Source organism: Bos mutus, chromosome 11, assembly GCF_027580195.1.
Source record: "Bos mutus isolate GX-2022 chromosome 11, NWIPB_WYAK_1.1, whole genome shotgun sequence".
NCBI lineage: Eukaryota > Metazoa > Chordata > Mammalia > Artiodactyla > Bovidae > Bos > Bos mutus.
The window spans coordinates 6,841,784-6,857,559 of NC_091627.1; the positions used below are offsets into that span (position 1 = coordinate 6,841,784).

Below are 15,776 nucleotides of genomic sequence, written 5' to 3' on the forward strand. Positions count from 1 at the left end.
AAGCGTTTTTGAGGCTGTTGGTACATTTTCCAAAATGCTTGTGTTGATGTTTATACAGGGGCCCCGGCTGGTGATCTGGGACTTGCCTGTTACTTTATCTTCGGGTCAGGAGCCTGGGCCAGCTCTGGCGATCTGTGTGGGAGAGAGCCCTGCTTCTCCCAGCTCTGTGTCTGGCAGAACAGACACAGCGCTCCCCACAGCGCCCTCCAGGGGCCAGCGGCAAAAGTGCAGAAGCGGGGGTGGGGGAGGGCGTGGGGTACCGTGTTGCTTTGGTACAGGCACCGCCCCGCCCCAGCTGTGCCCACGAAGTGTGTGCTTGGAAGGGGCAAAGGGGAGAGCCAGACTCTCTGGGCAGGGAAAGCCAATTTTACTGCAGAACGGGGAGTATGTTGACTTTCTCAAACTCCACCCCTCGCTCTGTATTTTTCCACCAAAAACACCGAAGCACTTGATGGAAGGTAACCGTGCCAACAACCCTGTGAGGTGGCTTCTGTCGTCACCCCCCATTTTACAGAGGGGGAAACTGAGGCCTGGAGAGGTGCCTCGCCTAAGGGAAAACTCCGGTCTTTATTTCTCAGGTTTTGGGTTTGGCAAGAAGAGCCAGAGACTGCCTTTCCTTCCGTCTCTCCCTCTTTCTCTCAAGTTCCCTTCTTTCAAACAGAAACAGAAGCCCAGGCACGCCATGCCCTGTCCCAAGCCTGCTTGGCCAGATGGGCAAAGGGGAGGCGGAGGGAGGAGGATTCCAAAGTCTCCCGGCCTGGGACGGAGGCCTCGGGTACCTTATCCTCATGGAAAAATTATATCCCTGGATGGTGCCCAGGGGGCTGCCCACGCAAGCCCTGTAATTAGGGCCACAATAGCGACAGCAATGTTGGAGTGTATTTTCTTTCACAAGGAGGGCCCCGTGCTCCCTCCCTCAGCTCCCCAGAGCTGCATGTGTAAACGATTAAGCCGGTTTGTTTTTTCTAGAGTGCTGGGGAGGAAGTGACATTGACATCCTTGCGGCCTGAGGGCAGGGCCAGCGCCTCTGTGGGAACCAGGCCCACGCCTCTCTCTGAACCTGGTCTCGGGACCCGCCTTTCCAGGCCCTAGCGGGAGCCCCCACCCAGTGGCTAGAAGCCCCCCACCCAGTGGGGGTCCATCTCTGCTGCAGGCAGCCCCAACCTGGCAACGCTTCACGGCCGCTCCCTTTGGACTGAAAATAGAAAGACCAGACGTGCCTCTGTCTGAACTCCGGAGCGCTGCCCGGGACCTGGGCAGGCTCATCCACTTGCTCATGACCAGTCCAGCGCTTCTGGGAGGAAAGAGGCCACTTTTCCTGGCTGTCCATGAGGGCGCAGCTCTGGACCCTGTGCGCTGGCCCTTGGCTGGTGCAAATCCCCAGGGCGGGGGCGGGGGGTGGGGGTGCGGTAAGCTGCATGTGAGGAGACCTCACTCAGACTAGGATGGCCCCAGTGCTCGTCGGATGGAAGGGCACTGACGAGCCCTTCAGTGGCCAGCAGGTGGCAGAAGAAGGCAGCTGGCTTCTTCCCGCCACCTCTACCAGGTGAGTCCTGCTTCCAGGGGCTCTTCCTCCTGGACACATCCATGTGTTTAAACCACATCCTGGCCCCCTGGCCTCCCCCTAGTCCAACAGCTAGTCATCAGCCTCTGTCTCTGCTGGGTCCAGGACGCCTCCTGAATTTCCCACTCTGTCCTCATCTGGTCCAGGCTGCTGCCCTCCTGCGTGGACAGCCTCTGCAGGGGTGTCTCTGCCTCCACACAGAGTCCAAGGTGGGGAGGGGGGGATCCCTCTACCAAGCAACCTCCCTCCATGATGCCTCACTGCCAGGATCCGCACTTCAGATCTGGCCACACAAACCCCACGTGAACTGGTCCCTGCTTCTGTCCATCTTCATCCTGCATGAGATCCAGACCCAGAACTGTCCCCCTCTGGCCCAAAGAGACAGCTTCTGGCCTACCGCAGGGCCTTTACACATGCTGTTCCCCTAGCCAGAAACACTGTTCTCCCTCCCTCTTCATCTTTCCAGGACACCTCCTCCAGGAAGCCTGCCTGGATGCCTTAGACGAGACTTGGAGCTCCCTGTGATTGAGATGGCCTCTGTAGCTAGGCACCCCATGTCAGTTCTCTGCTTTCTGCTCAGGGCCCTGCACACATCAAGAGTTTTACAATATTTGTTCAGTGAATGAATGGCAAATGGAGACCCAGAAATCACTTGCCTAAGGCAGAGGCCAAACTGAGCAAGAAGACACAGCTCTGACTGTCCCCCCCTCACCCCCCATCCCTGTCCCCCATCACACACACATGATCAGGGCACTGGTCTCTTCTTGTTCTGGCCCCTGTAGTCAGCTGGGCAGAGCCAGCTGCAGACATCAGCAGAATGGCCCTCCCCATGCCTTCAGCTGGAGCCAGTGCCTCCCTCCGTTTATTGGTGCCCCCTACCAACTGACCAGAGCCTGAACCTGCCATCACAGGTACACGGCGATGGTCCCGGGGGCCGTTGGCACATCTGAAGAGGGTGACACCCACCCCACAGGAACTGTGTTTTCATGGTGGAATTCCCAGTGGAAGATGGGGAAGACTCTCTGGGGGTGACTTGGGAGATGGGGAAGGTCCTCACCTCACTCGGGGACGGTCACACCTTGTAAAACAAAAACAGAGACCGTTTCTTATGTTAGGATTGCCACGTGGCTTTGACCTGTTCAGGGTCACCTAGAAGATGCAGCCTGTGGCGAGGATGCTGGCCCTTTGGAGGTGTTTTGATACCATATGGGCAGGGAAGACTGGAGGAGTGGGGTCCATCCATGGAGTCCAGTGGTGTGATGAGAGGCTGAGCACCTCTGGGCCGTCTAGGGGTCGGGAAGTGTGTTCTTTGTTTTTCTATTTTTGGCCATGTCACATGGCTTGGTAGGATCTAGTTCCCCAATCAGGGACTGAACCTGGGAGACAGCAGTGAAAGCACTTAGTTCTAACCACTGGCGGGCATGCATGCTAAGTCGCTTCAGTCGTGTCCTACTCTTAGAACAGTGGAGTGGGTTGCTATGCCCGCTTCCAGGGGACCTTCCCCACCCAGGGATCGAACCCATGTCTCTTATGTCTCTTGCATTGCCAGGTGGGAACCTACCGCTAGAGCCACCTGGGAAGCTCTAACCCCTGGACCCCCAGGGAATTCCCCTGGGAAGTGTTGTGTCTCACTTCCTGGGGGCTGGTTGCAGAAATGATCTCTTAACCTCTCTGGAGGCTATGCCCATCAGGAGGGGTGGCCTGGGGCCAGGTGGAAAGGGCTGGCTTCAGACCACTCCCCTCACTGCACAATTTTCTGCAGACTCCTGAGTGGCTGGTGGCACACAGGTCCTCTGTCACCCCCAGTGACCATCTGCAAAAGGGCAGGCTGGAGAACTTGGAAGAAGGGCTCTGGTGGTCTTGACTGTTAGACCACCAGAACCACTCTGTCCTGTAAGCCCACCTGGGGCCTCCTCTCTGCACCCCCACTGTCTGAGCCATTCGCCCAGGCCCCTCCACAGCCAAAGGCCCAGGGGCACCCACACCTCCTGCATGTCCAGCAGCAAGGGCTTTAATTCCAGCCCCTGCCCCCCACACCTGTGCTTCCCCTGCCATAGGGTAGGGGAGACACCCCCTGCCCAGAGAGGGCTGGGATCCTGCCCAGAGTCACACAGCAGGGTTTCTCCCAAACACCTGGGTGTAGGGGCTCCAGGGAAGGTCTCTGTCCTCCAACCCCACTCCCCGCCCCTGGGGTCTGCACGGTGATAAAGGACTTTTTCAGAACGAGGGACACAGACAAGGGCAGCTGGCCCCCCCAGAACGGCCCCTCATTGGTTTGCTGTCCTGTCCGCAACCCCCCCGCAACCTTTGGGGGCTTAAACAATTTCTTCTTTTTTTATTTCTTACAGACAACAGCTTTTTGGCTTTCATACACCAAGTAAGTGAGGTCCTCGGTGAGCTGCTATTCCACCTTCTGGCCCAAACCCTCCAAGGATCAGGGGCCGAAGTCTCCAGCGGCCGTAGATGAGGGGCTGAGCCAGGCTCCAGGCATCTCAGCAGCCTCTTGGGCCCAGGAGTCTGGGCTGCAGAGAAGGGCCAGCCAGGAGAGCCCACCCAGCCTGTCCTGGAGACAGGGGGCAGGAGAAGGTCACTTTCCTGCGTGTCTGCCCTCTTTTCTGTTGTCGTTAGACCAGGGAGGCACTGGGATCCTGGCGGAGCCGGCTGTCAGTTCACGGTGGGCACCTGGCTGTGATGCAGGCTGAACTCCTTGGCCTTGAGACGGAGACTGGCGATACTGTTGGCCATGCTGACCCCCGGGGTCGCGGGGCCTGAGCCTCCAGGGCTGTAGGGCGGCACCGTGCTGGGGGCGACAGAAGACACAAGGACATGTCGGTGCTGCCCGGAGCTGACCACCCTGGCTGTCCATCCAAGGACCCCAGCCTCTGGTCCTCCTGCCTCCCCTCCTCAGCTCGCAGGCAGCCTTCCCCTGGGGCTGGAGGTGACCTGCGGCCGCAAGATTTAGGGCAGAGGCAGAAGGGCCCACGGTCGGCACTGGGACCTGGAGCCGCCCCTGCAGGTTTGGGGTCATTCCTCGCTGGACCAGGAACTTCCTGCATCCTGTTCACCCCCCAGCGCCCACCGGGTGCCTAACACACAGCAGGGTGGGGGTGGGATGAACGCACACCTGTATGGAAGGACACCTCTTGATGGTTCTCCTGCCCCAGGTAAGGAGAGGGCAGGGAGGGGGTGGGAGGGCTGTGGGTCTAGCGTGGACATTTCCAGGACTCAGATCCCACAAGCTGACCCACTGGATCTCCTGAGACCAGGGCTCCCACAGAGCTGCTCACACAGCCTAAGGGGTGGACAGCACCCCTGGGAGCTGTGGGGTGCAAAACCCCAACTCCCCAGCACCCCCTCCCTCTCCCGCCCTGCCCTGCCACCTTTTCCTGGCTTTGACCAGGACAAAACTGCCCCAGCCCTCGCCTCCAGGTCCCAGCCAGGTCCCCAGGACTGGGAACCATCCTCGGGGGCCCTCCCGGCCTCCCTCCAGGATGACCAACAAGAGGTGCGGAGGTGCTCGCGCCAGCCTAGAAAGCTGCAGGTTTTCTTTCTTTTTTATTTAAAAAAAAATTTATTTAGTAATTTATTTGGCTGCGCTGGGTCTTTGTTGTGGCATGTGGGCTCTTTTAGTTGTGGCTGTTAAAGTTCTGCTGAAGATCTAGTTCCCTGATCTAGATCCCTGTGGGATCTAGTTCCCTGACCAGGGATGGAACCCAGGCCCCCGGGATTGAGAGTGCAGAGACTTAGCCACTGGACCACCAGGGACGTCCCAGAAATTGGCAGCTGTTCAGCTCCCTCAGGGTGACAGGGTTTCTCCACTCCCTACTCTCATCTTCTTGCCAGTCCACACATTTACAAATATACGTGCGTGCGCGCACGCGCACACACAAACATACACACACACATTCTTACAACCTCCCCCATGCACACAGTCACACGCCTGCCCACACACCCCCAGTCCACGGAGGGCCTGGGCCCCTTTCACAGTTCTCTCCAGAGCCTCGAAGGAATCTGGATCCTAAAACACCCCATGGGGGTCTCCAGACTGCTGCCCGCCCGCCAACCCTGACCGGAAGCAGTTCCCACTCTCACCTGTAGGGGGACGAGGCTGTCCAGGAGAGATAGTCCGGGCTCAGGGTGGTGGGCCGGGGAGCCACCGGCTGCTCGATGGCGGCCTCCTGACTGTAGGACTTGAGCAGCGAGGCCGAGCGGTTGGCCAGCATGGCCCGCTCGTTTCTGCGGAACTTGGCCCGGCGGTTCTGAAACCAGACCTGGGGTGGGAAGGAGCCATGAGTGGGCTGCCAGGGGGACCCAAGTCCTTTTGGACCCACTGTGTACCTGCTCTGTCACCCACCCTACACTGGCGGCCTCATTTCCCTGAGCCTCAGTTTTCTCATATGTAAAATGGGGGTGATATAGTGCCTGCCGCTGGGTCAGTGTGTGTTGGAGACTGTGCCAGTGGAGGAATGAAGGCATGAACCGATGAACATTTAGCTGCTGGAAGGTTGTAATGAAGAGAGCTGTACGCTGGGCACTCTGCTCAGAGCTGGCACGGAGAAAGCCCTGGACACTTTAAAACGACTTTTATTTATCAAAACCCTCTGTGCCAGACACTGAGCTAAGCCACAAAAATAATTCTTTTCTCATAAGAAGGCTATAAAATAGACCCACGCGATCCTCATTTTACAGGGAAGCCACCCTGTGGGCTTCCCTTATAGCTCATCTGCCTGCAGAGCAGGAGACCCCAGTTGGTTTTGATTCCTGGGTCGGGAAAATCCCCTGGAGAAGGAAATGGAAACCCACTCCAGTACTCTTACCTGGAGAATCCCATGGACAGAGGAGCCTGGTGGGCTGCAGTGCATGTAGTCGCAAGAGTCAGACACGAGTTAGCGACTACACCCCCACCACCACCTATGGCACAGAGGGGTTAAGTAACTTGCTGAAGCTCACACAGCTGGCCAGTGGCAGGGCTTGGATCGGACCCTCAGCCCTCCTGGCCTCAGACGCCCCCGCACACCTTGGCAATTCCTTAACCCTGAGTGCATGGTGGCTGTACACGCTCCTGCGAGGAGCCCACGGACTCGCAGCGCTCACCTGGACGCGCGCCTCGCTGAGGTTGACCCGCCGGGCCAGCTCCTCCCGCACGAAGGCGTCGGGGTAGTGCGTGCGCTCGAACACGCGCTCCAGAGCCTGCAGCTGGCTGCTGTTGAACGTGGTGCGGTTTCGCCGCTGCTTCTTCTTCCGCTTGGCGGCGCTGCTGCGCCCGGGGCTGGGACACTCACCTGCAGAGGGACCCAAGGGTCAGCTCAAGGCCAGGCCGGGCCGCCCCTGCGCCCGCAGGCGCCCACATGGTCACGACTCAGGCAACGTGCGCTGAGCGCTTTAACCTGTGTCTTCCCACTGCGGGTGGATGGTCCAGCCCTGAGATTAGGACCCTTTAATTCACTCCTTTGTTAATTTCTTTATCCATCCATCCATTTATTCTACAACACACTTACTGAGCACACGACGTGGCAGGCACAGGGCTAGGGCCCTGGGGATATAAAGGTGAACCAGAGCAGCCAGGTCCCCCTCCTGGGGAGCCAGGGGACAGGCACCTGCTGCCGTGAGGGACAACAGACCTGATCAGGGAGGGCCAGAGGCATCTACGTGTCCTCAGAAGCTGGCTCAAACTCTGGGGTATGGTCAACCACCATGGGTATTTGTTGTTGAATCACATTAATATATAAAAAGGCACAGTGAAAGTCACAGTTCTGAGGGTCCACTGCATGCAGGTAGGCTTTTTAACACCCACAGACCATTGGATGTTCACAAAAACCCAGGCAGGTGCTATTCACCTCCTCATGCCCCATCTACGGAGGAGGGGGGAGTTCAGTTACTGTTTCCACATTTCAATTTTACCCAGGGGTTAAACTGCTGACCCTTCATCCTGAAGGGCCCAGCTCACTGCTCACTCCTCCAGGAAGCCCTCCCTGATCTCCTGAGTGCACAGGGAATGCTCTCTCCTCCATTGCATTCACTGGACACTTAGAACCAACCCTGTCTGGTTCAGTACTTGCTTATGTATCTTATTTTCTTATTAAAAATGTGTATTTTATGGATAAGCAACAAGGTTCTACTATATAGCACAGGGAACAATATTCAATATCCTATAATTAAGCATAATGGGAAAAGAATATGAAGAAGAAGGTATAACTGAATCACCTTGCTGTACACCAGAAATTAACACATTGTAAATCAACTATACTTGAAAAAAAAAAAAGGATACTTCATCAAATTAAAGAATCTGGAGATTTCATGTTAAAAAAAGTATATTCTAATAACCAAGTAACATCAGTGTCACAGTAAAAGATTCAGACAACACAGAAAAGGACAAAGGAAAAGTAATGACGCCCTTCTCTTGACTCTACTCCCCAAGCTTTACAAAATTACAGATGTGCATTTAAAATAACTTACAAGCATGACTCTACAAATGACCCTACTTCACCCCTTTTCGTGACTGAGTAATATCCCATTGTGTTCATGTGCGTCTTCTTTCTCCATTCGTCATTGAGCATTTAGGTTCTTTCCATGTCCTGGCCATTGTAAATAGTGCTGCAATGAATATTAGGGTACACATGTCACAGAACAAAATAGGGTCATTTGCAGAGACGTGGGTGGACCTAGAGTTGGTCAGATGGGCTGTATAAGTCAGAAAGAGAAAAACAAATATATATTAATGCATATATGTGGAATCTAGAAAAGTGTTACAGATGAACATATTTCCAGGGCAGGAAGGAAGGCTGGGAGGGACGGGGAGATCAGGACGGACACATGTAGACTGTGCTGTGCTGTGTTTCGTTGCCCAGTCGTGTCCGACCCTTTGCGACCCCGTGGACTGTAGCTCACCAGGCTCCTCTGTTCCTGGGGATTCTCCAGGCAAGAATACTGGAGTGGGTTACCACGCTCTCCTCCAGGGGCCACTGCTGCTAAGTCACTTCAGTCGTGTCCGGCTCTGTGCGACCCCATAGACGGCAGCCCACCAGGCTCACCCATCCCTGGGATTCTCCAGGCAAGAATACTGGGGTGGGTTGCCATTTCCTTCTCCAATGCATGAAAGTGAAAAGTGAAAGTGAAGTCGCTCAGTCGTGTCTGACTCTTAGCGACCCCAGGGACTGCAGCCTACCAAGATCCTCCGTCCATGGGATTTTCCAAGCGAGAGTACTGGAGTGGGGTGCCTTTGCCATCTCCGCATATATACACTACCATGCATAAAATAGATATCTAGTGGGAACCTGCTATAAAGCACAGGAAACTCAGCTTGGTACTCTGTGATGACCTAGAGGGGTGGAATAGGGGGTGGCTGGGGAGGAGGAGGTCCAAGAGGGAGGGGATATATGTATACTTATAGCTGATTCACTTCATTGTACAGCAGAAACTAATACAATTTTGCAAAGCAATTATACTCCAACAAAGTAAAATTTAAAAAGCTTACAAGTATGAGATCACGCTGAACACACTGGTGCTGCAACGTTCCTCTTCCTATTTACTATACTCCTGAGACCGCTCCAACCCGGGCCAGCAAACCAGCCTTCTTTATTTGCATCATATGAACTGATCTGTATTTTCCCTTTTGTTCCCTTCTTCCCTGGTGGCTCAGCTGGTAAAGAATCTGCCTGCAATGCAGGAGACGTGGAGTCAATCCCTGGGTTGGGAAGATCCCCTGGAGAAGAGAACAGCTACCCACTCCAGTATTCTGGCCTGCAGAACCCCATGGACTATTTCATGGGATCGCAAAGAACCAAAACAGTTGTCATAGGAACAGTAACCATCACCTGTTGTCACAGTAACAGATTCAAACAACACAGAAAGGGACAAAAAGTTCCCGACTCTGCTCCCCAAGCTTTACAAAATTATGTGTGATTTAAAAATAATTTATAAGCATGACTCTACAAATGACCCTATTTCATTCCTTTTAGTGGTTGACTTTGAGCGACTTTACCACGTTCCCTGTCCCACCTTCCACCTGTCAGAACCATTGTAAAATTCGTCTTTGCTTTATCCTTTCCGCACTGCTTTTTGCAGTTTTTTCTCTCATATTTTCTCCTGCTCTTCTATTGGAAGCTAGCAGACTGCGGACTGCTGTGCCCCTCTCTTTGATCCCACTGAGCAACACATCCCAGGGATTTTGCCACCCAGTTCAGACAGCCCTGCATGTGGCTCTGTGCCACTCAGTTGTGCAAATGTACTAGGTTTTTAAAAATATTTATTTACTTATTTGGCTCTGCGGAATCTTTCCATTGTGGCACGCGGGATCTAGTTACCTGACCCAGAATCGAACCCAGGCCCCCTCTGCATCAGGAGGGCAGAGTCTTCGCCACTCGACCACCAGGGAAATCCCTAAACTGTGGTTTATTTAACTAGAACCAGAGCCCTATCGATTGGCAGGTGGTGTGTTTCCCATCTTTTGCAACTCAGAAGAATACCACAGTGAATAACCTCATGCTAACATGATATTCTATTTTTTCCAGTGAATATTTGGGACAGATTCCTAGAATTGGGATTGTTGGGCCAATGAGTAAAAAGCTAGCTAGAGCCAAGGACCCCCTCCAGGGTTCCCAGCAGCAGTGGATGGGAAGGCCAGTTCTGCTCCCAGCTGGGTCAGCAGAGGGTGTGGATAACCTTTTGGATTTGGGGACACACCCTGTATTTTTGCTTCCTCAGTTACACATTCCCTTTATGTTGCTGCTCAATTGCTCATTCATGTCCGATTCTGCGACCCCATGGACTGCAGCACGCCAGGCTTCACCATCTCCAGGAGCTTGCTCAAATTCACGTCCATCAAGTCCGTGATGCCATCCAACCATCTGGCCCTCTGTCGTCCCCTTCTCCTCCTGCCCTCAATCTTTCTCACCATCAGGGTCTTTTCCAATGAGTCAGCTTTTCGCATCAGGTGGCCGAGGTACTGGAACTTCAGCTTTGTATCGGTCCCTCCAGTGAATATTCAGGATTGATTGCCTTTAGGATTGACTGGTTTGATCACATCCTACATTCTTCACACGATGCTGAGTTGCTCAGCTGAGCATCTAGAACATTCCAGGCCCGGCCACAGATACCATTCAATCCTGGCTTTTGAACGCTCCCACGTTCGCAGAGTTTACTGACTCTTGAGCAACCAGCTGATTGGATTGGAGGGCAAACTGTTCCATGAGTCCAGTAATGGTTGCATGGGTCGGAGGTGGGGGCAGGGGAGTCGTCAAGCAGGAATCAGGCAGGGTTTCCCGGGAAAAGATGGCCTTACTGGGTTTGGACCGGTGGTTCTCAATTGAGGGCAATTTAGCCTCCAGGGGACATCTGGCAATGTCTGGAGACAATTTTGAAGGTCAGGACTGAGAGGCGGATGGAGCTCCTGGGACGGAGGTAGAGACCGGGGCTGCTGCTAAGTATGCTTCAGTGCCCAGAACAGACCCTGGATCAGGGAATTCTTTGGCTCACCGTGTGCACAGCGCTGAGGGAGAGAGGCCCTGGTTTGGAGGGAGGACCAGGAATTGAAGTCCAGTACTTTCCCCTTTGGAAAGTACTAAAAACACAGGACACATGTGGGAATGGGGTAGGCGGTGGCAGGGAACACGGAGCGAGCTGGCTTCGACTCCTGGACCCGCTTCAATCTTCACTCCTCACCCCTTTCCTCCAAGAAAAGGTGAAGATGGATGAGAATGTCTGGTGGCTGTGAATGTCTCTCCACCCCCGCCCCTCACCCCCTCAAGCGGGAAGAAACCTTACACCGAAATATCAAGGGTCGAGCGCTGAAAACCTGTGTGATCAAGACCCCAGAGAGTGGATGGAAGCTTCTGGAACACCAGCCATCGCGAGCCGATTTCCGCCCCCCACTTTAGGCAATGCTGCTTGGGCACAAACCCAACGCAGGAGGCCTTTCAGCCAAAAAAGGAGACTTTTTCGGGAAATTTCTGAGCAATTCAAAACGGAGGGTGTTGAAATGAAAACCATTTTGCAGCCTTGGCCCCTGCCAAGGGGGTGCCGGAAGAAACAACTCTGCTCTTTGGCTAAACTGCTGGAGCCTTGGAGCCGAAACTCTCAGGCAAGGGATTTACACCCCCAGCTCCAGCAACCCGACTCTCACACCCCTCACCCCAGCTGGGCTGGACTCACTTCTCTCCGTCAGGGCAGCTGTGATGGAATGCGCTCAACCAAAGTGGGTCTGGGCACGAACAGCGTCCAGTGTTGCACACACTCCCATCCACTGGATCCCAGCATCTGCCCTACGAGGTGTTATCCCATTTCACACACTGGGAAACTGAGGCTCTGAAAGGTTGACCCAAGATCACGCAGCTGGGACGTGCCTGTGGGGAGACTCAGGCAGCCTGGAGTATGAGTTTGTCTCTGCTGGGTCGTCTTCCCTCATTCTGCTGGTTCCCAGGGAAGGTGATGCCAGGTGTGGGGCGGGGCAGCGGGGGATCACACTCTCAGTCCCAGCTCTGGGAGACCTCATGGATCGTGTCATCTCACTGCTGTGTAAATGTCCCCAAGACTCCATCCTTGGGGGGACATCCTTGAGGGGGGAAGACCTCACCTCTGGGAGTCCTGCAGGACCGTGGCTTGCCCAGGGTCACACAAAGTTTCTGCAGAAGCTGAGTTTAACTGAATGCCAAGAGCACAGTCATTGCTCCATAAATGCTCGCTGCATTTAACATTTTTTTTTGGCTGTGCTGCACAACATGTGGGATCTTCATTCTCAGACCAGGTATCGAACCTGCGCCCCCTGCATTGGAAGCGCAGAGTCTTAATCGCTGGGCCTCCAGGGAAGTTCCTGCCCTTAACATTCTTGACTGTATGCAACCCGCTTCCACCCCCCACCCCCCAAAAAAAACAAGGATCTTTCTTCTTCAGCCCAGCCCCTAGCAGAAAGCTGCTTCCAGTCCCAACTGCGGGCAGAGGCTGAGAAGAGGCCATTGAGGATGTGGAAGATTTAGGAGGTGTCTTGGAGGTGACCCAGGACTTGAACCCACAGCTTTGGCCTCAGCCAGGGCTCACTCTCAGGCTGCACTTTGCTTCCCAGTGGATGCGCCGGATGTTCGTTACCACGAGTTCCTGAATCGCCCCCTGAGAAGTGGATGTGGTGGGCGTGTGTCCTCTGGGGGTTCCACGCTTGAGCTTCAAGCATTTGGAAAATAAATAAATACTCTTGAAGCCTCGGGCCAGCGAGCACTGGGGCCAGGTCTGTCCCAAAAAGGCTGTGCCCAAAGTTTCCTTTTGTTCAGTAAAAGTTCTGGGATTGAAAATAAAGCCTGAAACCACCTCCATTTACCTGGGCTCTTTAGGGGCTACCGTGAGGGGCTGAGTCCGGGGAAAGATAAACGGACTCAGATAGCAGAGGCAGCCACGCTCTCTCTCTTACTACATTACAGTGAGAAAAAGTGACTGCTGCACTGTTCTCTGCCATTAAATTATTTCACACATACCATTTACTTGGCTGACTTCAGGCCAAAGACATTTAAAAACCCTGCTCTCGGCCAAATGATCAAGTGTTCCTGGCTCCTTCCCCTGCACCCATGGTTTTTCTTATTCCATTTAATTTAAGGGTCTAAATAGTCTGGAGGGAATTAACTGCAAATTCTTCCTAAGACAAATAAACCCGGCCTCTTCGTTTCTGCCTTTCTCAAGCTGTTGAGAGACACTCTCTGTTTGTTTTTGCTTCAAATAGTCAGTTTGTGCCTGACCCTGGGGCCACGGCGAGCTCCAACCCAAATAAATAACTTTTATTAATTAGCATTTATTCCGACCGAATAAGCGGTCTCCCCCACCCCAAATGTGATCTCTGCCAACACGTTCACAAAAATAAACAACGGGTCCCCAGGACCTCGATGTGGATTTAACAAATTAACACTGGGCCTTGGTCAAAGGAGTTTTGAGGCTGCAGAAATACTTACAGCCAGAAGAGGCTGGGGAAGGAAGTGGAGGTGGGGGGGTGCATGGAGGCTGTGCCCCCTAACACCCAGGTTTCTTGGGAGAGAGCTGGGTTCCTTTGAAAGACCCCCTAGGAGTGGGGCTCAGACAGGAATTCTGGAATCTGTAGCCTTATGTGCCTTCCAGGCAGCATCCCTGACTCCAGGGCCAGCAGGAGAGCCTTGGGAGAGAATCACGCCTCATCAGATAAGAAGTAACAGGGAGCAGAGGTGGTTAAGGAGGCCCGGGTCCTGGTTTAGGGCCGCAGGTTGGCGCTGGCTCATCAGCACAGTGGCCACAGGCGAAGCCTTTATTCCACCCCAGCCTCAGGAATCCCCCTGAGAAATGGAGGTAACAGGAACCACTTCACTGAACCCTCATGAGTATCCGACCTGGGTGCTCTTAGCCTGATTTTTACAGAAGGGGAAACTGAGGCACGGGGTTAAACAACCTGTCAAAGCCACATGGCCAGTAAAGGCTGGGGCAGGGACTTAAATCTGCACATTGGTCCAGAGCCCAGGCTTCTTACCACCTTGGCATAGGCAGCCGGCCCAATGAGTACCCCCAGGTCCTCTTGTAGAGGGATCCTGGGAGGCGGGGGAGTCTGTCCAGGGGCTTAGCGTGAATGGTCAGCCAAGAAGAGGGGGCTGAAGGCAACCGGAGCATCTCTAAAGCTGGGGTCTGTGCTGGAGTCCCCGGCACACAGGCCAGGGGTAGCTGGGAGGGGCATGTAGGGCAGGGTAGCTTTGAGAAGGGCCAGGGGGGTGCCAGCTTATGATGCCTGAGAGGGCAGAGCCAGGGTCGGGCCTGGCACTGTATGCAGCACTCATATTGGAAGGAAGAAAGGAAGGATGGGCAGGAGGGAGGAGAAGAAGCGTGGACCCTGGAGCCCTCTGGAGAAGGGCACCTGGGCTTCCGGGGGCTTCCCCAGGAGGCCAGCCCCACCCCACCCCCAGAATCTCATGCAAGGAGCCAAGAGCCACTTTCACGCTTGGACCGGTCAGCCTCTGTCCAGGACACGCAGGGACCAAAGCTAAGGCACAAGTGGGAGCAGGTGGTGAGATCACTGAGGCGAACTTTCCAGCATCACTCCTGGAGGCCCCCAGCAACCTCGAGAGTTGGGGGGGGATGTCACTGCTTCACAGAGAAGACGGAAGGGGGGCCCAGAGAGGGGCTGGGACCTACCCAGGGTCACATAGCAAGTGAGGGCTTTCCCTCTGCAAATCCCAGACCCATTCTTTTTCTTACTACACCCCTGGTAGCTGCTTGGCAGAGAGAAGGGAGGGAGGAGGTAGCCCCAGTTCCCAGCCCAGCCCTGGGCAAACTGACCATGAACTTGACAGAGGTATGGGGCCATCCTCTTGAGAGCTTTCTGGTTCTATCTACTGGATGGGACCCCCAGGTCCCCCAGGTGGGCAGCGCCAGGACAGGGCGCCTCAGTGGTTTCAGAGATGTTGTCCCAGGTTAGTGGTCTCCCGGAGGCCAGCATTTACATTGGACAGGCACATCCTCTCCCTTGTGGACTCCTGCCCATTCCGTTCCTGGACTTGCCACTTCTCTCTGCCTCCCTGCTCACCTTCAGTTCTCAGCAGAATGCCACCTCCTCCAGGAAGCCATCCCAGACACACACACAGCCCCCCATCACAGCTCTGTCACGCTGTAGGGTAAATGTAGAGTCGTTTGTCTGGCAGGGACTGGAACTTAACTGTTTTCTGACTCCCTGGGACCCATCACAGGGCCTGGTCCAAGGTAGGAAGTGTTAATCGCTCAGTTGTGTGACTTTTTGTGACCCCCGTCGACTGTAGCCCACCAGGCTACTCTGTCCACGGAATTCTCCAGTCAAGAATACTAGAGTGGGTAGCCATTTCCTTCTCCAGAGGATCTTGCTGACCCAGGGATTGAACCTTGGTCTCCCGCATTGCAGATTTTTTACCGTCTGAGCCAGCAGGGAAGTCCAAGGCAAACTCTGCACAAATATTTGTTGAGTGTTAAGTGAATGAATGAATGAATGAAGAGATAAACGAATGAATGAGGAGGCACTGAAAATGTGTGGGAAGACTTCAGAGTCTGCTCCTGTCCTGGGCTGTCTCCAGGGTCCAGGATCCTCCTCGCGGAGCTACAGAGGCCTGGCCAGGGCTGAATCATGACAGCACGTGTCACAGGGCAGGGGGCAGGGGCTTGGGGCGGTGGGCTGGGGAGTCAGCCACCAACAACCACTGCCCAGCCACCCCTCCGAGGATGTTTCATCTCAATAATTCTGAACAAAAAC

At 54.5% G+C, this 15,776-nt stretch overlaps 1 protein-coding gene across 1 annotated transcript in view; it reads right to left on the reverse strand.

Annotated features, from left to right (window-relative positions):
* Positions 1 to 3,884: 3,884 nt before the first annotated feature.
* The window catches only part of PRRX2 (paired related homeobox 2), a 51,951-nt gene continuing 40,059 nt past the window's right edge, over positions 3,885 to 15,776 (reverse strand). Inside the window, exons 2-4 of the mRNA XM_070378853.1 lie at positions 6,659 to 6,846; positions 5,657 to 5,835; positions 3,885 to 4,364 (exon numbers count right to left, since the gene is read on the reverse strand). Coding sequence (XP_070234954.1) covers positions 4,229 to 4,364; positions 5,657 to 5,835; positions 6,659 to 6,846 — 503 coding nt within the window. The 3' untranslated portion in view covers positions 3,885 to 4,228. The remainder of the gene's footprint in view (positions 4,365 to 5,656; positions 5,836 to 6,658; positions 6,847 to 15,776) is intronic.